Source organism: Aspergillus ambiguus (assembly GCF_047715705.1).
Source record: "Aspergillus ambiguus strain CBS 117.58 unplaced genomic scaffold BDV59scaffold_3, whole genome shotgun sequence".
NCBI lineage: Eukaryota > Fungi > Ascomycota > Eurotiomycetes > Eurotiales > Aspergillaceae > Aspergillus > Aspergillus ambiguus.
The window spans coordinates 742,443-763,517 of NW_027395516.1; the positions used below are offsets into that span (position 1 = coordinate 742,443).

The 21,075-nt window shown below is 58.4% G+C and overlaps 10 protein-coding genes across 10 annotated transcripts; 7 read left to right on the top strand and 3 right to left on the bottom strand.

The window, feature by feature from the left end:
• Nucleotides 1-36: 36 nt before the first annotated feature.
• BDV59DRAFT_169817 (centromere protein H) lies at nt 37-1,250 on the top strand. The gene is made up of 3 exons (XM_073688318.1): nt 37-251; nt 325-496; nt 554-1,250. Exons 1-3 carry the CDS (start codon nt 74-76, stop codon nt 921-923), a joined length of 720 nt encoding a protein of 239 aa, XP_073551872.1. The 5' UTR covers nt 37-73; the 3' UTR covers nt 924-1,250.
• A 1,818-nt stretch (nt 1,251-3,068) lies between these two features.
• BDV59DRAFT_84953 (uncharacterized protein) lies at nt 3,069-3,889 on the top strand. The gene has a single exon (XM_073697192.1). It carries the CDS (start codon nt 3,240-3,242, stop codon nt 3,681-3,683), a length of 444 nt encoding a protein of 147 aa, XP_073551873.1. The 5' UTR covers nt 3,069-3,239; the 3' UTR covers nt 3,684-3,889.
• Nucleotides 3,361-4,752, top strand: nhp6 (high-mobility group nucleosome-binding protein). Its single transcript, XM_073688319.1, has 4 exons — nt 3,361-3,383; nt 3,844-4,009; nt 4,061-4,156; nt 4,208-4,752. The coding sequence occupies exons 2-4, from the start codon at nt 3,955-3,957 to the stop codon at nt 4,366-4,368; spliced, it is 312 nt and encodes a 103-aa protein (XP_073551874.1). The 5' UTR covers nt 3,361-3,383; nt 3,844-3,954; the 3' UTR covers nt 4,369-4,752.
• A 281-nt stretch (nt 4,753-5,033) lies between these two features.
• Nucleotides 5,034-5,351, bottom strand: BDV59DRAFT_198538 (uncharacterized protein; the record flags this gene model as incomplete). Its single annotated transcript, XM_073693173.1, has 1 exon — nt 5,034-5,351. The coding sequence occupies one exon, from the start codon at nt 5,349-5,351 to the stop codon at nt 5,034-5,036; it is 318 nt and encodes a 105-aa protein (XP_073551875.1).
• A 700-nt stretch (nt 5,352-6,051) lies between these two features.
• On the top strand, nt 6,052-7,996 carry BDV59DRAFT_84962 (putative MFS alpha-glucoside transporter). The gene has a single exon (XM_073697193.1). It carries the CDS (start codon nt 6,351-6,353, stop codon nt 7,932-7,934), a length of 1,584 nt encoding a protein of 527 aa, XP_073551876.1. The 5' UTR covers nt 6,052-6,350; the 3' UTR covers nt 7,935-7,996.
• Nucleotides 7,997-8,059: 63 nt separating this feature from the next.
• Nucleotides 8,060-10,414, top strand: BDV59DRAFT_169828 (uncharacterized protein). The gene is made up of 8 exons (XM_073688320.1): nt 8,060-8,563; nt 8,614-9,021; nt 9,083-9,160; nt 9,208-9,440; nt 9,485-9,596; nt 9,649-9,753; nt 9,804-9,982; nt 10,037-10,414. Exons 1-8 carry the CDS (start codon nt 8,148-8,150, stop codon nt 10,105-10,107), a joined length of 1,602 nt encoding a protein of 533 aa, XP_073551877.1. The 5' UTR covers nt 8,060-8,147; the 3' UTR covers nt 10,108-10,414.
• Nucleotides 10,415-11,174: 760 nt separating this feature from the next.
• BDV59DRAFT_190924 (DUF3176 domain-containing protein) lies at nt 11,175-13,764 on the top strand (the record flags this gene model as incomplete). The annotated part of the gene is made up of 3 exons (XM_073691824.1): nt 11,175-11,478; nt 11,948-12,722; nt 12,819-13,764. 3 exons carry the CDS (start codon nt 11,175-11,177, stop codon nt 13,762-13,764), a joined length of 2,025 nt encoding a protein of 674 aa, XP_073551878.1.
• A 245-nt stretch (nt 13,765-14,009) lies between these two features.
• Nucleotides 14,010-15,534, top strand: BDV59DRAFT_84994 (homoserine dehydrogenase). The gene is made up of 2 exons (XM_073697194.1): nt 14,010-14,205; nt 14,294-15,534. The coding sequence occupies exons 1-2, from the start codon at nt 14,175-14,177 to the stop codon at nt 15,370-15,372; spliced, it is 1,110 nt and encodes a 369-aa protein (XP_073551879.1). The 5' UTR covers nt 14,010-14,174; the 3' UTR covers nt 15,373-15,534.
• On the bottom strand, nt 15,424-16,748 carry BDV59DRAFT_190926 (heme-dependent oxidative N-demethylase family protein; the record flags this gene model as incomplete). Its single annotated transcript, XM_073691825.1, has 4 exons — nt 15,424-15,654; nt 15,709-16,388; nt 16,439-16,556; nt 16,638-16,748. 4 exons carry the CDS (start codon nt 16,746-16,748, stop codon nt 15,424-15,426), a joined length of 1,140 nt encoding a protein of 379 aa, XP_073551880.1.
• A 1,143-nt stretch (nt 16,749-17,891) lies between these two features.
• Nucleotides 17,892-21,067, bottom strand: BDV59DRAFT_169840 (putative DUF221 domain protein). The gene is made up of 2 exons (XM_073688321.1): nt 20,901-21,067; nt 17,892-20,852 (listed from the first exon to the last, which is right to left on the bottom strand). Exons 1-2 carry the CDS (start codon nt 20,979-20,981, stop codon nt 18,069-18,071), a joined length of 2,865 nt encoding a protein of 954 aa, XP_073551881.1. The 5' UTR covers nt 20,982-21,067; the 3' UTR covers nt 17,892-18,068.
• Between the last annotated feature and the right edge of the window lie 8 nt (nt 21,068-21,075).

Here is a 21,075-nt window from a genome sequence, read left to right on the forward strand (position 1 = left end):
GCGCGGTCATGGTCATTGGAGCGATCGCCCCATCACACGATGTTCTTCTGGCCCTGCCACGAGATCGCTCTTGATGGCATCTGCAAAGGTCCGGCCTCTCCCTCACCTGGACACGGCCGAGGTCGCCCTGGTGGATTTTGCCGCGGACGATCGACGCGACACGGTGAATCTCTCCGAGAAGGAGACCCAGATCCTCCAGCTCTACCATCAGATCCAGGAACAAGAGTTGGAGAAGGCGCTCCTCGAACAGGGTATGTTATACATGGGTTGCTTGATCTCCTTTATATCTCATTATTCTACAGACACTGATTTGGATGATTCCAGACACAGAATGGCTTTCGGGCGATGATGCCGCCGAACAGCTGGCGGCCGCGGAACGTGAACTTCTCGAGGCTAGGGCTACTTATACGGCCAAACAGAAGGCGGTCAAGACGGTTCTCATGACTGAACCTACGTTCAAAGCTGTCCATCTGAAGGCGACCACCCCCGTCGAACAGTGAGTCGCGTTCCTTTCGTAGGCCCTACGCTGATGATCTCACGCTGACATGGATAGAGCGCTTCTTGGCCTGGTCAATCGGCGGGATGTACTGTCCCTCGCCCATGAGAACCTGAATGCAGCGCAAAGCTCCACCCTCAAAAAGCTGTCCGACGCCGAAGTAGAGAATCTACAGTTACACCGGATCAATAAAGATTTGGTCCAAGAGCTCCTGGATCTCACCAAGGATGATGAGTCCTGGAAGGAAGAGTTGGACGACGTGGATCTGAAAGCGCGACTAGATCAAGCGCGGGTCAACTACAAGAAGAGCAAAGCAAAATGGAGCACGATGAAGAGCGTCGCGAGCGCTATTGTTGTCGGCAGTGGGGTGAATTGGGCGGAGGATGAGGAGTTGGTGTCTCTTGTGTTGGATGAATCAGACGACTGACGCATTCGGAAGTTGATTCCAGTTGGTGGGTTTGGATTTGGTATTTGGTATGATATTCTGGGGTGGTCTGGGCGTTAATACGATACCCTTGTTATTAGAATGAAAGAGCTATTATGGTCCAGCTTGTGTATCGTGTCTATCGTGCGACTTGGATGATGAAAACAGTGGGAGGTGTGACCCACGTGACATCATCAGAATGAGATGGTGGATAATGGCCATGATAATGGATGGATGTTCAAGCCGGAGGGAAAGGAGACATGGAAAGGGTGGATTACGATCAAACACAAACCAATCATGATATCAAAGGGGAATAATCATTACACCATTCCCCCCCCCCCCCCCCGGCCCAAAAGGCCCAAAAGGTGCAGGAGCCTGGGATGAACGCGGCCAAGAGGGCAGCATGAGAGGGAGGGAATAATCAATCCAGAGTGAGCCGGCGTTTCCACTTGGAACCAAGCAGACCTCGGACTAGGTGCGGCTTACAATACCAGGACTTTTCTGTCGTGCCCCATGATACAGATCCAGTATTTTGCCGGTAACTTCTGAGAGTGTTGTTTGCGGTGGAATGCAGTGGCATTTACGTAGGGGGTATTATTTGGTAACAGCTGCATTTTGTGATGCGTACAAGCCTCCGCCAGGTGGTTCCAATAGTCTCCCTGAACGATCCTAATCTAAAATGACACGATCGATATTTGCGCCGAAGAAGGCAATGTATCTGATTATTATTGCCCGGAATTATTTTGGACGCCTGGAATCGACACGGGCTGCCAGAGACGTTTGGTTGATTCCGGCCCAAGGGGAAGAAGACCACCCCAACAGTCAGATCGTCCAGAGGAATCGATTTGCATCGTTGTCTGCAGTATTCGACGGGTATACGAGGTACAGCATTGCGCAGGATTAGAGGAGGATGACTGGGACAACCGCCGAATCCTTCAGCAGTAAACACGGTCCAGTATCGAGTCCTGGCGACAAGTCCGGGGCAATGATGTTTGCTTACCTGGTTCCAGTCCGAGACTCGAATTGCGGCTCTCATTGGCAAGTTAATCTCGCCGGGAAACAATGCGTCCGGTGTACATGGAATCTTGGGTAGGTCGAAATGGATGTCGATAGCAGCTGATCGGGTAGGGACAAAACTCTATCATGCCACAGAGGATACGGGAATCGACGATTCTTTCTTATTTGTTTATTTCGGTTTCTGTTGCCAGAGTGTGGCCATTCTGACGCGCATCCAACGCGAACGTCTGCGGAATATGCTCCGGAGACGCACATTGTTGCGGTCAATAAAGCATGAGTGTAATCTGGATCAAGCGGCGTACTGCGTAGGCAGATCACACAAAGAGGGAAGACGAAAGTACGGCCGAGATGGACATGAACACATCATCCGAACGACCCTGATTTGAAAGGAATATCTCTCCCCGAGGTATCTTTCCCTCCAGGCGTGTGCGCATTGTGTACCGCCGTGCTTCGGGTGTATGTACAGCCCAGTGGCAGGAATGGTAAGATCCACGCCGAGCTGAGGATCGATTTCGGGGAAAGGTGGAACGGTGACGCTCGGTATCACAGCGTATGGAGAGTCGATGGCACTCGGTAAGGGCCTGAAGATTATGATCCAGGACTGGTAAAAAAACAGATCCAAAATAACCAGCGTGAACCCAAAGTGATAGTCGTCGGACTTACATAGGTCGGGATGGACAGTATGATGTATCGAAGAGCTCAGAACGGCCTGCAGACACCGAACGTCCGCTTGTCCACCAGACCTCGAGCGACCTACCTGACTAACTACACCAGAGGGAAGGATTCTGGAGCCGGTCGCATAATCAAAGTACGCTTTATGGGTCTCTCACGTACGACTGCGGTACTACTAGGTGGTATCATCGGCCTCTCCAATGTGTGCAGGAAGGTAATTTATCCACCCGGTCGCGGGCCAGTTGCAGTGGCGCGCAACCGCGTATTGGAGGTGTATCGTACTGGGTGATACACAGAGGGTTGGACCCGTGACGGTGGAGTGAGGTTTGGGCTATCGTCGCAGAGTTCTGGTGTGCATGGAGGGTGATGAGAGTATAGACGAAGTTGAATAGGTTGAGAGAAGCATTCGGCCATTCTTTTCAGCTTTCTCCACCTCTTGAGATTTGCCCAAGTGGTTGCCCAGTGCAGGTGGTGATGATGGGGGGTGAGAGACCGATGGATGATACACGATACAGAACGGGTATGATACCCAGGTAATGATACCACCCATTCCCCGTCCACTCACTTTAGGCCCTTGCTGTGTTGCCCACTTGCAAAGGGGGGAAGAGGGAAGTGGTGGTGGTGGTGGTCATGGCCCGCCTTTCCCGTCTCCCTCTCTCTCCTACTACTACTACTCTCCCCTCTCCCACTCACTCCCTCACTCAACCCTCTCACTCCTCACTCTCTCTACCTACTACCTCCCTCTCCCATACAAAGTACTGCATATCCGCCTCGGTGAGTGTCCTAGTAAACATCCCCCTCTCTAGCATTGGTTCTCCACCACCAACACAATTCTTTTATTTTCTTCGAATCTGTTTCTTTCCTTTGTCACCGTCCTTTTTCCTTCTCGTTTCCCTGGATTTTTCATCTTCAGCGCGCCATCTTACCGTCGCGCGCATCCTTCACGGTCAACTATATACTTCGACCAACAATACTTTGACCGGGACAGACGGGCTTTTTCGCGAGGTCTGCGCTGCCCGCTCTTTTGGATTCTTTTTTCGGCATTTTTCCCTCTCGTCAATGGTCTGGGGTTGAGCTCTTGCGCGCTCTCGGTCGGTCCTGTGTTGCGATCGCGCGCGCGCCTGAACAACCGTCGCGCGCCACACTTTCCACCCACCACTTTGCACGCTTGCGCCCACCCTCACATTCACTTTTCGCTTGTTCTGTCCATCTTCCCCTGATCGTTGCCCATTAGCGACCCTCCTTTTTTGGTTCAAATATCACGTCCTGTCCCTACAGCCGACTTACGCAGTCTCCTCGTCACCCTCTAACCAGTCTTCTACCGCCGCAGAAAACCACCTTCAAGATGCCCAAGGAGAAGACCACCCGCAAGGCCAAGCCCGTCGCCCGCAGAAAGAAGGGTATGTCGTCTCCCCTGTTGCTCGGGTCATTGAACTGACCCCCGTTTGCAGACCCCAACGCCCCCAAGCGTGGTCTCTCTGCGTACATGTTCTTCGCCAACGAGAACCGTGAGAAGATCCGCGAGGACAACCCGGGCATCGCCTTCGGTAAGTCGCGTTCGATCAGTCCGTCTTTGACCCATGCTAACCCCCTTCCAGGCCAGGTGGGCAAGATGCTCGGAGAGAAGTGGAAGGCTCTCTCCGACGAGGACCGTCGCCCGTACGAGGAGAAGGCCGCCGCCGACAAGAAGCGGTACGAGGACGAGAAAGCGAACTACCAGGTGAGTCGGACGAGATGTGTTCCTTCCTTCAGCGGCTGACAGAATCCATCCAGGCCGGTGGCGATGACGAGGAGTCGTCCTAAGCTGTCGAAAGCGGTCTGACCCGGCCGGTTGGCGTTTGTGATGTTCTGCTTTTTCCGCTGCTTGACTTGTATTCGTTCTGAAATAATTCCTTTTTCTCCTCAACTGGCTTCTGGGATGGGATGACGGTGGTTTCTCGTTTTACTTTTTCTGCTCACGAAGGATGTTCCATGGGAAATGTTTTCTGTACGGACTCGTAGGGTTGGGGACTGCTGTCCGCTGAACCTGAATGAAGGGAGTCCCGGCGCTGATTTGACCAGAACGGCGGCAGAACCCTATCAGAGTAATCTGGTAAAATAGGATCAATTGAAGCTGCAGGAGTGCTTATTTTCGTATCCTCAGAGTCTGTCGGGTGGCCCAAGCTCCCTCCATGACGCGGGGCGCATCCGACTTTGTTTACGCCGAGACGCGTCGTGTTCCGTGGCTCCGGTAACTCCGGCCGTGCCTGAGGCATCCTCTATCCTCTATCATACTAATTACTATATAGTAGAGATTGTATAGTATCATAGTATCATATCTACTACATACGGCGTACACGATTCAATCAGACGAAACGCCGCTCCATGATCAACCCGTTCTTGATCGCATCCCTTCTCCGCCCTGCCCCAGGGGATCCTTCCCGGTCAGACTGCTGTCCTTGCGCTCGGTACTGGTGATATCGAAAACATCGCCTCCACTCTGGGGCTTCGGGCTGGGACCGAACGATCTCGCGTGCTCTCTGGAGTGTCTCCAAGAGTACTCGACCAGCTCCGGGGGTCACTTCCCTTCAGCGTCTTTGGGAGGACGACCTCCACCTCGGCGAGCTCCTCCTCTTCCAGGGGAAGCTGGATGTCATTCTTAGTGGCGTAGGCACGAACGTAAGCCGCGAACAAGGCGATTTCATAACCGGCCTTATCCTTGCCGTTGTCCTCTCCTATGGAGCCCTCCTTCTCCCACTCCATCCATCACCAGCTGAACATACAGAGCCATGACGCTTGGTAGGCTCTTGGTCATTGGCGTCAGGGGCGTCCGCTTTGTCTTCGTCGTCATCGGCGGCGGGGTACTCATGGTCGCAAACACACGTAGGAGTATGCACGCGCAGGATCCTTAACGAGCTACTGATATCCAGCGGCTGAGTGGGCTGAGCCGGAGACCTTCGATCAGCGCGAAGACGCGGTTTTGGTTTTGGGCATTTTGGGGGCGGGGCCTGCAGAGTCTGATGATGAGCGTTTAAGCATCGTAGGGAGGAACTGGAAAGGTGTTGGAAGGAGACCAAAAGAGAGAAATGGGGGGGTAGTGCGTGGTGGTGGCTTTGATGGCGTCGCGTTGGGCGGTCAACAGCTGCTCTATCGATGTACATCATCGTCCCCGGTTCAGGGGGATTGTCGACACGCCACCACCCACTTTGGGTCAGTTCATTTGTTGTGTTTTGTTTACTATTTTGACATTGACGAACGGACTGGTGAGTCTCTGGTCGAGATTGCAGGGATCAGTTCCATCGTTCCCTCCCGGTGGCTGTGGCTGATCTATTGAAGCAGATCACATCCAGAGTATGTACTCTGTCCTCATCCGGAGTGCTCCATGACCCTGTCATTTGAGGACCACCCCATGTTTGAGTATGGAGTAAACGTGTCACAAGTCCATCATTAATCATCCGATTCTTGCTTATTCTCCCCACATCTGGAAAGCCAAGCCTTCGCGACAGTTGCATTCGGGAGATTTTTGATCTCTCCCAGCGGCTCATCGGAAGGCGCCGGACGATGGAGCCAGTATCGACGGAAGTCTGTCGGTTGGGACGATGTGAGAAAAGCAGACAGCGTGCGGTTTATTCGCCGGTTCATGCAGAATCATGAACTAAAGACTAGTGAAGGACCTTGGGAAAGAGGGGCTCCAAGACCCGTCGGGCCAGAAAAATCTTCAGTCCAACCAGCGAGTATATACGCAGGACATCGACCATCCGAATGGCGCCCTCGGAAAAATCAGCGACGGTCGTTCACTCGTTCGCTTCGTCAGACGCCGAAGAGGCAGAGCGCTCGTTCCGGTTCACCAAAGATGAACACCACCTGCGGTTCTGGGAGGCCATGCGCCGGTACTGGCCTGCCGTCGGCTGGGGGCTCTTCATGAACCTGGCGACCGTCCTCAAAGGCATTGACGGAGGGATCGTCAAGAGTCTGGTCGGGCTGGACGTGTTCAAGCAGACATACGGCTACGAGTACCAGGGCACGTACATCCTCGCGGCCAAATGGCTGTCCGCCTTCAACTATGCCAACCTGATCGGGGGGATTATTGGCGCGCTCTGTTCCGGCTACGTCTACGACCGCTTTGGGCCCCGGATCATGATCACCGTGTGCTCCTGCCTGTCCATTGCCTTCATCTTCCTCCAGTTTTTCAGTCACACCCCGGCGCAGCTCTTTGTCGGCCAGCTCATCAACGGCTGCGTGATCGCCTTCTACCCCATCTGCGCCTCGGCCTACATCGGCGAAGTGACGCCGCTGGTGCTCCGCGGGTTTGCCGCGACGCTGACCAACCTGGCCTTCTCCATTGGCTCGTTGGTGGCCTCGGGGATCCTCAAGGGGACCGAGTCCATCGACAGCGTGTGGTCCTACAAGATCCCGATCGCCGCGCAGTGGGCGCTCCCTTGCGTCATGCTAGTCCTGGTGGCTTTCGTGCCCGATCCGCCCTACTGGCTCTGTCGACACGGGGAGTACGACGCCGCGGCGCGATCCCTCCGGCGGCTGGCCACGCCGGCGGTCGACGTGTCGCTGAAACTGGCCCATATCCGGGAGACGCTTCGCCTGGAGGACACGTTCAAGGGGGACCGGCCGAGCTACCTGGAGTGTTTCCGCGGACCGGACTTCCGGCGCCTCCTCATCTGCATGATGGCCTACAACATGCAGGCCTTCACGGGGAACGTGTTCTTCATCAACTACGCGGTGCATTTCATGGAGCTGGCGGGACTGGACGCGGCGGACGCCTTCAGCATGAACCTGGGGCTGACGGCGATCGGGTTCGCGGGGACCTGCATCTCGTGGTTTCTGCTGTCGTATATCGGGCGGCGCACGATGTACATCTTCGGCTGCTCCAGTCTCTGCGGGATCCTGCTGGTCATCGGCGCGGTCGACGTCGCACCGCATCGCACGACCGCGGTGGTCTGGGCCCAGTGCGGCATGATGCTGGTGTGCACGTTCATCTACGACATCTCGCTGGGGCCGTTCTGCTACGTGCTGCTGGCGGAGGTGTCGTCGGCGCGCCTGCGCGGGCTGACGATCGCACTGTCGACGGTGAGTTGCTTTGTGTGGTCGGTGGTGTTTGCGGTGGTGATTCCGTACGCGATGAACGAAGACCAGGGCGACTGGCGGGGGAAGATCGGCTTCCTCTTCTCGGGGCTGGCCTTCCTGAGCGCGGTGTACTGTTACTGGTGTCTCCCGGAGACGCAGGGACGGACGTTCGAGGAGTTGGACATTCTGTTTGAGCAGAAGGTGCCGAGTCGGCGGTTTGGACGGTACCAGGTGGACATTGATGTGGCCGGCCGGCGCCTGCAGTAGATACATAGATCCATACATACATGCATCGATCCCATGAAGGGATGCCTGATTGGCCTCAGGACGCCACCACTGCCACGTCAGAAACCCTCACCGTGTAGAGCCGCAAGGGAGAACCTTCTGCCCCACCTCGCATCTCGAGCCCTAATCGTAATTAATCCCCTTGACTAGTCCTGCGCACTCTCGTCAATTTCTCCTGTCCTTCATGCCTCCATCATGGCCCTGCGCTCGTCCGCCGATGAGGCCGAGAATGTCGCCGCGGGCTTTCGTCTCCTGCGCGATCCGCTGCCCGAGTACACCACCGAGATCACCACCCTGATCGCCGACCTCTACTCCATCAGTTCGTCCCTCAACCGCCTGCACGACCTGCACCAGGACCGTGCCTTTCGCCAGAATCTGGCCGTCGTCCATGCCGACGTCGAGCTCATCCGCACCAGCCTGAACTACACCTTCCAGGATGTCGTCGATTTCATGGCCGAGCTGGACACCGCTCGCGGGCCCTCGCGCGATCTATACCGACGCACCTGGCTCGAGCTGTGCGCCTTCTGTCGCAACCAGTCCAGCGAGTCGCTGTCGACCCGTCTGGTCAAGTACAAGTCCTTCCTGAATGAATTGGAGGACTACATCAAGAAGTACGCCGCCCTCGGCCCCCTCCCCGCCGTTCTCGTGCTGATCCGTCTAGTAAATCGCCTGACCTGAAACTCATGGCCACTCTCCGCATGGGGTTCAAAGACCTCCTGGCTCACCAGGAACAGCAACTGGTTGGACAATTCGGTGCCGTGTCCCTAAGCTCCCCGTCGTCCGCCAGTAGCAACAGTGCCGACCCGGGTAGCCCCGTCAGCGATCGTCGACCCCCCAAACGGCGGTCGTATGAACGCGCGCGCCCTCAGATGTCGCCGCAGTCCCCTCTCTCACCCGCCTCGGGGGGCTTCTTCGACATCCCGCCGGCGCCTGACGCCCCGGGCTCGCCCGTCACCAGCTCGGCGACCAGCCAGTCGTTGTCTTCGACCAACACTGTCGCCGACCATTGGGCCAAGCGAGTGTTCCTCGATGAGCATCCATCCACTCCCATCCCCAACCACGGCGAATGGTAGGTCTGATGGCGCCTCGTTTGGATCGCCTCGTTTTGGATGGATTACTGACCGCTCTAGTTCCACATGTCATGGAGAACATCTCCCCGGGGCCAAGCGCCTCCTTCACGAGCAAGGCTTTGAGAAGCTCATTGAACTGTGGGTCTCCACCTGTCTGCTCCGTCGTCCAGCGACTCACCAACCAGGTCCTTCAATGGAGACTCCGACTTTCGAGTCCACTTCTACATCCGCGAGGATGACCATCGGGCGCGCGTGCTGTGCAAATCCCCCCGGTCTTCCCGCGGGAGCGAATACTACTGTCTCCCTCTGAACATGCTGGAGATCGTCTGCGTGGGCTCCTGTCTGCAACTGTGCCGCCGGGGAAAGGGAGGCAAGGGTCTCATCGTCTGGGCCAACTTCAAGTTCACCACCATTGAGCGTACGTCTCCCGGATGACCCTCCGAGCCTGGCTGACCCGTACAGAACTGGTGATTTTCTTCTGCACCTTCCTGGCGCTTCGCTCGCAGGACTCTGGCCGTCCCGTGGAACGCATCCGGGACTACGAGCTGGAGCGGGAGCAGGAGCTCTTCGGCGGGTAAGTCTGACGCTCGAGATCAACGGTTGTTTTCGGTTCCTGACAAATGCAGAAAAATCGTCGACGACAACTTCCTCCATGCGCTGCGCGTCTACCGGGACACCGTCTCTGGCGCCGTGCGCCTCCAAGCGTCCGTCCACAAGGGCGAAATGAGACGGTATGACGGTCCGCCACCCACCGGCCACCCACTTGACTAACGCGGAACAGCTCTCCCATCTGGACGGCGTTCATCACCCAGGACATCCGCACCCGCGGATGGATTCGGCTCGCGGAGCCCAAGGTGGTCGTGCTGCGGACGCTCCGCCGCTCGATCTTCGCCTTCCCGGATTACAACCCGCCGATGACGACTCGCGGCGAGCATATCCTCAAGTTCACGAACCGCTCGGGTGAGTCGTGTCCTGCCCACCTCCACCGCCGTCAAACCAAGCTAACGCCCGTAGACGCACAAGCATTTGTCGAAACGATTTCCGAACTGGCCCTGCACGCCGTCCACCACACGATCACGATATAATACAGCACGAGCAACGACAAAAATCACGACTAATGAGCATGAGCATGCGTTATGATGTAACGATCTACGAATGGCCGGCGGCATCGTCGTCCAGCGATATTACCGCGGGAGGACACCAGTGTATTTAGCCCGTCGTCGAAACAGTATCTAGTTATTAGTAGTGGTCTACGAATTCAGAGACCGTCATGGGTATCGTACGCGTATCATAAGAACCACAATCACAATCACACGCCCAGCGGCTCCCCCAGCCCAGCCAGGAACATCTCCGCGCGTCGTCGCGCCCGCAACTCCTCAATCTTCCCGCGACGCTCCTCTCTCGCCCGCTCCCGCTGCCCTCTCCGCTCGCGCCGCGCCTCCCGCTCCCGCTGTGTCTCCTCGCGCACACTCCCCAGTGCTTCCATCTGCCGCCGGCGTTCCCCTTCATCCTTCGAGAAGGCATAGAACCCCGTCCCGCGGTTGCGCACCTCCGCCTCCGCATCGTAGTGCATCTCCGGCGGCGGCGTCGGCGTGCGGTCCCGCCGCGCCGCCAGCTCCGCCATCGCCGTCGACCCCTGGAACGCCTCCGTCTGCACCGTCGCCCCGTAGATGAGATTCTCCGGCCGCGACGGCTTCCACCGCTCCGCCTTTGGTCCTCGTCCCTGTTCCTCCTGCTCCTGGGCCTTCTGGCGCGCCGCCCGCGCCGCCTCCGCCCGCGTGCCCCGGCGCGACCGCCCAAGCTCGTCCTCATACGAGATTATCGACGCATTGTCGTCTGCCTCATCCTCTCCATCTTCATCGTGTTCGTCATCGTCGTCGTCGTCGTCACGATCAGCCCACTTGCGATCAAAATCCACCAGCCCCTCGCGCTCCCTCCGCCGCAACCGCGCCAGATACGCATCCCCGCCGTCCTTGTCCGTCTCGCGGTCGTCGTCGTCCTCGTCGCTGCTCCCCGCAGCGAGATACATCCCCCGCTGCAGATCATCGTACATGCGCGCCTTCTCCTCCATGCGCCGCTTGGACCGGTGCAGCGTGGCGGCGTCCACGGCGCCGACGTCCGCGGTGCGCTGGTGCGTCTGCCGCGCGTAGCCATGTTCGTCTTCGAGGTCGGCCGCGGCGCGTTTCTGGGCGCCGCGGTTGGGCCGCGCGAAGAGGTCAGATTTGTCGCCCTTCCGAGGGCGTGGGCGCGCGCTGCTACTTCCGCTGCCGGTCCCGCTGCCGGGCTCGGAGTCTTTGGCGATGAGCGAGGAGAGGGTGGTGGTGAAGGCGAGGGTGGAGGCGGAGGGGGTGGACTGAGGAGATTTGGCGCGTTTGCGGGTGCCGTAGAGGTTGGACATGGTGATGTGTGGTGGTGGTGGTGGTGGTGGTGGTGGTGGTTGGTGTATGGTGATGGGTGTAAGATGGCTGAGATGAAAGTGACTGTGCGTGGTGATTGGAGGAGGGCGTGGACTTTGGGTAGATGGCGCTATTCCTAGTTTGGTAGGGGTCTCTGGATCGCGATTGGAGGATAGACGGACGCTCAAGTAAATATGTTAGGCGCACGACCTTGATCGAGATGAGCTCATCGCTACTCTTTGGTGATCAACTCAGGTCTATTGAGGATGAATAGGAGAGTTTACGAGCCCTATTGGCCTCGGTAGCGCATAACAAGCATTTTGGGGCTCATCAGATTCAGCCTCAGTCAGCGGCCTTGCCGATCAAATGGGGCCAAAACAATCCCAGTGATAAAACGACAGAAGCCCCCGTTGGTCCCACCCAACGATGGCGGCAATAGAGATGAATACATTACTGGGCGAGAGAGACAATGCTCTTCCCAAAGATCGGGACGACAAATCGTCCCAGGAAGCCCTCATCAAGCCCCCAGTCCGCGAACGACTGGCGTCCCGATGGGGCTCCCTAGCGCTCGACACATGGTTCTACGAGTTCCTGGCTCTGTCCTTTAGCGTCGCCTGTTTTATCGTGATTTTCGTCATCCTGCGTGTATACGATGGCAAAGCCACGCCGAAACTCTCCCACGGGTTGACCCTGAACACCATCGTCTCCGTGCTGTCCACCGCGTCCAAGTCATCGCTGATCTTTGTCGTCGGCGAGTCCATCGGCCAGCTGCGATGGACTTGGTTCAAGAAAGGCGCCCGACCTCTGTCCCAGTTCCAAACATACGACAGTGCGAGCCGTGGCCCGTGGGGTTCGTGGTGCATGTTGTTCCAGGATAGAGGACGCTCGCTGGTGTCCATCGGCGCGGTGGTGACCATTCTGGCGCTGGCGTTCGATCCCTTCGTCCAGCAGATCTTGACATATCCCGTTCGCCAGCGGTGGAGCCACTCCGACGCGGCGACCATCAAGCAGTCGCACTTCATCCTGCCTGGGGATAACAACCCGGACTTCATAGACGCCATCAACGTCGGATTCTGGGCCGACGACTTCCCAATGAACCCGATTTGTCCGTCGGGCAACTGCACCTGGGCCCCGTTCCGATCCGTCGAGATATGCAGCAAATGCGAGGACGTCACCGCGAGCGCCGGCCTCAACGGCTGCACCGACGCCCCCTTCAACGTTAGCCTCCTCAAGAATCAACCAACAGCATGTAACGTCACTCTCCCAGAAGGAGCCTGGTCCGCCTACGAGGTCTCCATCGAGCCGTACGGCCACCAAGACAACATCTCGTACTTCTCGATGTACCTCCCGGAGGATGTCATCTGGGAGGTCGATGTGCTCACGGGGGACGTCAAGGACAGCCCCGCAGGCGAGGTATTCTTCCCCGGCGAAGACTACGAAGACAACGTGATACTTCCCAACAAAACATTCCTCGACGTGACCAACCCGCTGTTAGTCATCGCGCACGCGGTGCTGGATATCCCCAAGGCCAACACCGACAACAGGATAAACTCTCACCCGGAGCATGGCCTGCACATCCGCCAAGTCACCGAGTGCGTCATATCCCTGTGTGCGCGGACGTACAACGTGTCGGTATCTGACGGGGTGCCGACCGTCGTCGTCCTCGACACCGACTGGGGGAGCTTTTTTACGCGCAAATACAACCTCAACAACTTTCTTACCGACGGAATCTGCTGGAAGCCCGGCACCGGGTCCGCCGAGACATCCACGGATACCAACTTTGCGAACACGACTGAGTTCGCCTTCTGTCCTGCGCAGATGCTGTGGGGGAGTGCTCTGGAGTCTGCGCTCAGGGGCAAGCTGACGCGCAGGTTCGACTACGACACGTGGCATTCCTCCTGGGGGGACTCGGGTTCCGATGGCGTATCGTCAGAAACGACCAGGAAGCTGATCAAGAGCGGCTTGGACAAGGTGGTGCCTAACATCGCGGCGTCGCTGACCAAGTTTGCGCGCGACGCGAGTAACCTGTCGGCGACGGGGACGATGGCGCACAGCGAGTCATATGTCGCGGTGGAATGGGCCTGGCTGGCGCTTCCGGCCATTCTGCTCGTGATGGGGATTGTCCTGCTCGTGTCGACGGCGTTGAGTGAGACCAGTCGACGGTTGGGACTGTGGAAGTCGTCGGTTCTTCCGGTGCTGTATCACGGCGTGGATGGTGATTTGATCGAGCCTGGGTCGCATGGTTCTATGAGCGAGATGGAACGAGCGGCGACGGGGGTTGGAGTGAAGCTGGATTACTCGGATCCGCATGGGAGGTTGATGCTTCGGGGGGAAGGGAAAGAATGATGTACGAAGAGGTAATGTATCCGCCTGAAAAAAGACGAGATGCGGTATAGTGGTATTTCAGGGTCCTCAGCTTGACGATATCTATAGACGGAACGGATTGTTCGAATTTCTTTAGAGAGCCCTAGAGTGGGGACAGATTCATATAAGAAGAGCGAGTCTTGAGAAGACAACGGACTGTATAGAACGATCGTGTAGATCGACGGGATGCAAATCGATAAGCGATAAGCGCGCACGTGATCCCTGACTCATCACAGCCCCGCGAACTATTCAGTCACCCCTCAGTCTGTATATTCTCAATCTGTACTTCTCTCAACTCCCTCTCCACAGTCTCTCCTCCCTCCTCGAGCTGACTCCTGAAAGCACTTGAGTCAATTGAACCCTCACAATCCATCTTCACTCCCATCCTAGCCATGTCAGCTCCCATCTATCTCGGTGTCGTCGGTATGTCCCGCACAGCAGCATCCCATCCAGACCACACACACCCACACCCAGACGCACCACATACAACCCAAACAGCTAACCCCCTCAGGTGTCGGTGGCGTGGGCACCGCCTTCCTGCAGCAACTGGCGCGTCTCCCGAATGCGCCCCAACTCATCCTCCTCGCGCGGTCGACGCAAACGCTCCTGAGTCCGACACCGGCGTACACGCCCGCCATCCCCGCCGCGGAATGGAAGACCGCCGCGGAGACGCCCGCGCTCACGAAGACGGGCGCGCTCTCCGCGGCCGACATGGCCAGCTACCTGGCGGCGGCGCCCGGCCGGGCCATCCTGGTCGACAACACCAGCGACCCGCAGCTGGCGGCGCAGTACCCGGTGTTCCTGCGCCAGGGCGTGTCGGTGGTGACGCCGAACAAGAAGGGCTTCTCGTCGGAGCTGGCGCTGTGGAAGGAGATCTTCGCGGCGGCGGCGTCGGGCAACGCGCTCGTCTACCACGAGAGCACTGTCGGCGCGGGGCTGCCCGTGCTCTCGACGCTGCGCGATCTGGTCGCCACCGGCGACGAGGTCACCCGCATCGAGGGCGTGTTCTCCGGCACGCTGTCGTTCCTGTTTAACACGTTTGCGCCCGTGGCGGGCGGCAGCGGCGCCAAGTGGAGCGAGGTCGTTGCCCAGGCCAAGGACCTGGGCTACACGGAGCCGGATCCGCGCGACGACCTCAACGGCATGGACGTCGCGCGCAAGCTGACCATCCTGGCGCGGATCGCCGGCCTGGACGTGCGGGCGCCCGACGCGTTCCCGATCGAGTCGCTCATCCCCGCCGAGCTGGCCGGCCTGCCGTCGTCGGCGGACGGCATCGCGCAGTTCATGGGCCGGCTCCCCGAGTTCGATGGCCAGATGACCGCCATCAAGGAGGAGGCCGAGAAGCAGGGCAAGGTTGTGCGGTATGTGGGCAGCGTCGATGTGCCCAAGAAGGAGGTGCGCGTCGGCCTGCAGCAGTTCGACAAGGACAGCGCCATCGCCGGCCTCAAGGGTAGCGACAACATCATCAGCTTCTACACCCGCCGCTACGGCAGCAACCCGCTCATCGTGCAGGGCGCTGGCGCCGGCGGCGACGTCACCGCCATGGGCGTCACGGCCGATCTGATCAAGGTCATGCAGAGACTGCGTTAGATGCGGTAGATAGGTGTAGATAAAAGCCATTAGAATTATTGTATGTCAGAACTATGATCGCAAGAAATGCTTCACCGCGTCCCCCCAGATTGACCCCCGCTTGTACCAATGCATTTCCGGCACGCTGCCCTCTTTCAACCCGTCAATCGCGGCCGCGAGTTCCTCGCCCAGCCCCTGGTCCTTGACCGTGCGGAGGGGGTAGGTGTAGGTATGGAAGGCGAATACCAGCCCCTTGGTATGTGGGAGTCGGTGCAGCGTCTGTCTTTCGCAGCGGAGGACAGTCTAAGCAGTCAGTTAAGCTGTGGCGGGCCGCATCAACCGTAAGAAACAACCTACCGAGTCAATATCCAACTTTCCCTCGGCGATTTTCTCCTCTCCCTCCGCGCCATGAATCCCCCCAAACGCTGCAAATAGCTCAGTCTGCGTGGTGATGCTCCAGTTCACCCGCTGCACGAACTTGCCCACCTCGACGCGCGCAAAGAACCGGTCCATGCTGCGTTCCAGCTTAGCTGCGTACCCGGGCACCGGGAGATGGATGTCGGCCAGCCGGCGACCCAGCTTCGTGCGCGTGTCAAACCCGGCCGGGAAGAACGTCGTGTACGCCTGGAGGACGTATTTCGGGAGACCTTCGTCGGTAGTCTCCTCCGAGGGCAGAAGGATGAGCAAGTCCTCGTCGACGAGGGTGCTGAGGAGCTCGAGCTCGGCGCGGCCGTTGCCGTGAGGGTCCGGGTGCAGGGGCACAGGGGCAGCTGCTGCGAGGGCGAGATTCTCAAGGACTGCTTGGCCGATTTTGTCCTGTGTGAGCCGGAACATGGTCGGATACCGGGTCGGGAGGTAGGTGCCCACGATGAAGACGTAGAGCTCGCGGATGGCGGCCGGTATTCTCGCGTCTTCGATGGGGTTCACGCCGATCACGACATCCGGGTGTTCGCGCAGGAGCGAGGTGCGCAGCGCTATCCGCTCTTGGTAGGTCTTATCCATGGGGATGAGGGTGGAGACGTCCAGGTTGGAGAGGGCTGGGGCCCGGGTCAGTATCTGGCGTGGTGCTTGGGGCACGCGGACGAACCCATGGTCAAGTGGTACTTAGGCTTGAAAGGCCGGAAGGATAATGGCTCCGTCGACCGCCAGTCGAAGTCCGGGAGAGGCTCGATGGGAGGATAGCCGGTGTCGTTGGCGGGCGAGCCCTGTTCGGCGTCTTCTTCAGTTGGGACAACCGGCTGCTGCTCGCTGTTAGTGGATGTCTGCAACAGCGAAAGGAGACCAACTCTGCTCCAAAATCCCAAGGCCCAAATGCCTAACACAAGACCGACAATCCATAGCGGGTTCCTCTCGACGTATAGTGCCAGCGAAGCCACAGTCTCCATGATAGCCGCCATGTCTGCAGTACCCTGACCAAGACACAAGAGGACATTGTTAAATACCCTCAATCCGATGTTAGACGAAAGACCGACTCTGATATCGCCGAGTCGCGTGATTGGCCGACGACCCCGCTCAACGCTGATTGCGCGGAGGCCCGAGGTATCAAGACGCACAGTGAGGAGTATGGACAATAAGAAAAAAACAAGGGGTATCAAAAAGACAAGAAGACTCTCGTCCCGCAAGGACCAACCAGCGCAACAATAACCAAAATCGACTGGACACATCGCTCGCAAAAGGCAAGCTAGATAGCTCATTCACTGGCGTCCACCGTGTGGATTGCGCCTCGTAATCCCATCATCGGTCCCCTTCCCAGCGTTTCTATCCGCACCTTCGAGCCCGGTCAGCCCTAGTACTTGTCGCGGGGCGTCCGCCCGCTCATTCAGACTCGGCGCATGCGGCGGTTGCAGGCCCCTCGCGCGACCGCCGACCACGGGGATCTCGTATATCACCATTCGCCAGAGGTACAGGGCCAGGTCGAAGAGGACGAGGACAGCCCAGGGACAGATGGTGACGAGGCCGAGGAAGACCTAGAGAGCGGTGGTTAGTCTGGTGCGCAGTGTAGTGGTGTGGGAGACAGGGGTAGAACGAAGGACGTACGAAGACGCGGGCGGCCCAGCTCTCGACGTAGAAAAAGTCGGCCGGAAGGATGGAGTACCACGCCATTGCTGGTAGAATGTAGCCAAGGCCTCCGTGGTGAGTCGTATGGAGTAGTTGGTTCACACGGTGATGCTGGAAACAGAGCACCTTACGGCCGCAAACGAGCCCAAGCACGTCTAGGCAGCAAGCGATCTGGGCGCTACCGACTTGATATCCCCGCTCCACGGGACAGATACGAACATCCGATCAGATGGTCGAAGGAACCGGGGGCCCGCGGATCACGTTGACGGCGTTGGGGGTGGTTCCTGGAGGCTTCGTGGGGATCGGATCGGCGGACCTCGGGGTCAGGAGGTTGGAAGACAGTCGATGGCTAGTGAGTCTGGGGACGAGGAAGAGGATGCGTCATGTCGTGCGCTGGAGACTCGTGGGGCAATGAAGGCGAACCCCTGAGGCGAGTGGGACGAGGAAGAGGAAGAGAAGAGGGCGAGAAGAGGATCTGCTGCGCTCCGACTGCCGAAGTTGCTCCCAATCGGGTAATTGGTAAGCATATCACAACACACCATAGGTATACGGCGGAGTATATGACAGATCACTTTATATTCGTACAAGCGTTACGCCGTCACTCATGCTATGCCAAAAAAAATTACAAACCCAAACTCTATACAATATGTACTCCAGACCTATCGCGCCATCCGGTAATGTTCATACGACGTCAGCCCGGGATCGTCCTGCTCAACAGGCCCATACCCGCCGCTTCGCCAGCGGTCCAACGGCGTCGTGGCCTCCGTAACCGCCGGGCCCTGCGAATGGCTCAACAGCCGCGTTTCACTCTCATTATCATGTTGGTAGAAGCCCGGCCCGCTATCCCCGCGGGACAGCGACCCCCGGAACGCAGGATGGACGTGCTCCAAACCAGCGCTGTAGCCACCATCGTAAAGACTCACGCCGGTCGGAAGCGACGGCAGCGACGGGGCAGGCGACGATGCCCGCGACGAGGTGGGCGACCACTCGCCCAGGGCGCTGCGCGGGGTCTGGGACCGTTCAGTGATCAGGTCCTCGGGGCGGCCGTAGATGCCGCCGCCGAACTCGTCGCGGAAGTCCGGACGGTCCTTGAAGTAGGAAAAGTCGAGGTGGTTTTCGGGGACGACCTCGAAGGGCGCGGCGGCCGATGCATCCATCATCGTCTTGCCTGGCCGGCCCGCCGACATGGCATCCATCGCGATGTCCGAGTACTCTCCCTCGCCCGCCACCTCGGACGAGGCTAGACGTCCGCGATACACGCGCTTCAGGGCCTCGGCCGCTTTGGCGTGCACCATGGGGGTGATCAGCGGGCGGTAGAGGGCGGGATGGCCGAACTTGGAGTTCAGGCGGTCGGATGCCCGCTTGCCGGACTTCTTGCCCGGGGTGGCGAGCGCTTCGGCGTCACTGAGGTCGGCGCGGTTATAGAACTTGATGTCGACGTCGAATTGCCGCAAGCAGTAGACCTTGAAGCCCAGCATCAGGAACGGCAACGGGATCACGCAAAAGACCATCGTCCAGGTGCCCTTGACCTTGGCGACCAGCGCGATGACCACGTTGGCGAGGATGGTGGCGAAGACCATCCGGTTGAACAGCACGCGCCAGAACTGTCCACCGGACTCGTTCTTGGTGACGAACACGTACAGCAGCATGTACTTCTTCATCATCACGTCCAGGCCGAAGTACAGCGCCGTGACGGGAAGCACGATGGGCTGCAGGGTGGCGAAACAGAGCGCCACCGTTGCATAGAAGAGGAAGTAGTTGTAGTAGCTGGCGTAGTCAAAGGGCGGCGGCGCGGTCCATTCAATGGCCTGTCGCGGCGTGGGAGAGAGAAAGGTCTTGGAGAACCACACCCAAACGACGCTCACCAGCTGGACCAGGTCCACGGCCGCACCGAGGTTCCGCTGCAGCAGGTAGGTCACCCAGAACGGCGAGACCTGACAGAGGGCACTCATAATCTTCTCGTAGAAGTCCCCATCCTTGATGGCTTGCCAGGCGTCTTCATCCCGCTGGGCGTCCACCACGGCCGCCACAAAGGTCCATGCGGCGGAGAACAGCGAGAAGACGATCAAGTTGTTGAAGACGAAAAAGGAGTAGAGATGGTGGAGGACGTGGCGCTCGCGCGAGGTCTTGGTGACATCGCCGGCGCGGATGGCGAGCCGTCGGAAAATAATGGGGAGGATCAGGTAGAACAACGAGGTGATGGCGGGCGAAAGGATACCCTGGACGGCGGCCCAAACGTTGGGACTGGCGCTGAGGGAGGTCTGGAAAGCGGGCCACACCAAGCCCAAATTGGAGAGGTTGGATAGGAAAACGGCGATCAGCGCGTTTGGGGCTATCCACACCACTGTGAGGATCGACACCCAGATCCGGTTGACAAAGCGCTTCCATCTCCGCGCCTGCTTCGACAGCGGCAGATTCTCCCAGATGAGGTCGCTCGGCCGTGGCGCCAGAGAAATCGTGGTACCTTCGGGGTGTTTGCGGCGCGCGGTGTAGGCCACTGCATGCGCGTGTTCGATCATCTCCCAGCTGACAAAGCCGAAAGGCATGGCGTTCCGCTTGTCGATGGATGCGCGCACGTGGCTGATCTCCTCCTCGAGTCGTTCGATGCGCGCGGTCAGATAGTCAATTGCGTCGACCTTTTCGGTTCCCTGTCGATCTTTGCGGTGAGGACGCATGGTAGGTCGGTTGGGGGGCAGTCGATCGGGGTTTTTGAAGTACTTTGCCAGAACGGACTCCAGCTGACGAACGGCATCTTCGTGTTTTTTGATGAGGATGGGAAGGTCCTTCACGTTCCGGCCGACAGAGGCACGGGGGATGGCCGCGGTGGGATTGACCTCGTCGGTGATGCGGAGAACGCCTTCGTCGGATCGGGCGGTGGGAGGGATATCGGTGATCATTAGCGTTCGAGCGTGCAGGCTCCGCTGGTAGTCGGAACTCTGGAAGTATTTCCTCCGCAACGCCAGAACGGCCTTGTAGTTCCTCCACAGAAAGAAGGCGACGATAATGTCGAAGGCCCAAGCACAGACAACCTGACTCCAGATGGCGTTTGTTGTCACATAGAGCGGGGTCATTGTCGCAAAAGCGGACAATCCGGGGACATTATCTCCGTTGCTCTGGGTGATGTTGAGGGGAATCATGACGCCGCAGCCGATGATGCTGAGGAAGATGAAGATGTTACGGCACATCTTGGTGAAACGTACAAAGATGGTGGCGTCGAGACCGACACATTCGACGAGTTCGGGCTCCTTGGTGCGTAGGACGGGTTGAAGCCAGGAAAAGAAGCCCTTCCCCACGGGAGGCGGCGTGTGCCTCCGGTCTGCATGTTTGACCTTGGGAGCGTAGACAACGGAATGACGGGGACGAAAGAGGGAGAAGCACAGGGCGAGGACGATGGCAAGACCGGCGGAGGTACCCAAGGAGGCCCAGACGGCTTTGATTTGGAACTGGGACGGTTAGGGATGGGAGGTCTCGGTGTCAGGAAGAAGACATACGGCGGACTTGAAGGGATCCTGAATGAGTTTGAGAAACTGTTCGGTGGAATCGTCACGCCGCTGGAGAGGACGAAGATCCATGTTGGCGGGGAGGTGGAGGCCACATGGACGAGATGTGGAAGAGGAGAAAAGGACGAGTTGGAGGAGGAGGAGGAGAAAGAGGAAGAGGCGAAGG

Coding starts and splice junctions, on each gene's coding strand:
- BDV59DRAFT_169828 (XM_073688320.1), top strand. CDS start 8,148: ATGGCCCTGCGCTCGTCCGCCGATGAGGCCGAGAATGTCGCCGCGGGC. Junction 9,022..9,082: donor ATCCCCAACCACGGCGAATG/GTAGGTCTGATG, acceptor TGACCGCTCTAG/TTCCACATGTCATGGAGAAC. Junction 9,983..10,036: donor CAAGTTCACGAACCGCTCGG/GTGAGTCGTGTC, acceptor TAACGCCCGTAG/ACGCACAAGCATTTGTCGAA.
- BDV59DRAFT_84962 (XM_073697193.1), top strand. CDS start 6,351: ATGGCGCCCTCGGAAAAATCAGCGACGGTCGTTCACTCGTTCGCTTCG.
- BDV59DRAFT_169840 (XM_073688321.1), bottom strand. CDS start 20,981: ATGGATCTTCGTCCTCTCCAGCGGCGTGACGATTCCACCGAACAGTTT. Junction 20,853..20,900: donor AGGATCCCTTCAAGTCCGCC/GTATGTCTTCTT, acceptor TAACCGTCCCAG/TTCCAAATCAAAGCCGTCTG.
- BDV59DRAFT_84994 (XM_073697194.1), top strand. CDS start 14,175: ATGTCAGCTCCCATCTATCTCGGTGTCGTCG. Junction 14,206..14,293: donor CATCTATCTCGGTGTCGTCG/GTATGTCCCGCA, acceptor TAACCCCCTCAG/GTGTCGGTGGCGTGGGCACC.
- BDV59DRAFT_84953 (XM_073697192.1), top strand. CDS start 3,240: ATGGCCCGCCTTTCCCGTCTCCCTCTCTCTCCTACTACTACTACTCTC.
- BDV59DRAFT_169817 (XM_073688318.1), top strand. CDS start 74: ATGGCATCTGCAAAGGTCCGGCCTCTCCCTCACCTGGACACGGCCGAG. Junction 252..324: donor GAAGGCGCTCCTCGAACAGG/GTATGTTATACA, acceptor GGATGATTCCAG/ACACAGAATGGCTTTCGGGC. Junction 497..553: donor GCGACCACCCCCGTCGAACA/GTGAGTCGCGTT, acceptor TGACATGGATAG/AGCGCTTCTTGGCCTGGTCA.
- nhp6 (XM_073688319.1), top strand. CDS start 3,955: ATGCCCAAGGAGAAGACCACCCGCAAGGCCAAGCCCGTCGCCCGCAGA. Junction 4,010..4,060: donor CGTCGCCCGCAGAAAGAAGG/GTATGTCGTCTC, acceptor CCCCGTTTGCAG/ACCCCAACGCCCCCAAGCGT. Junction 4,157..4,207: donor CAACCCGGGCATCGCCTTCG/GTAAGTCGCGTT, acceptor ACCCCCTTCCAG/GCCAGGTGGGCAAGATGCTC.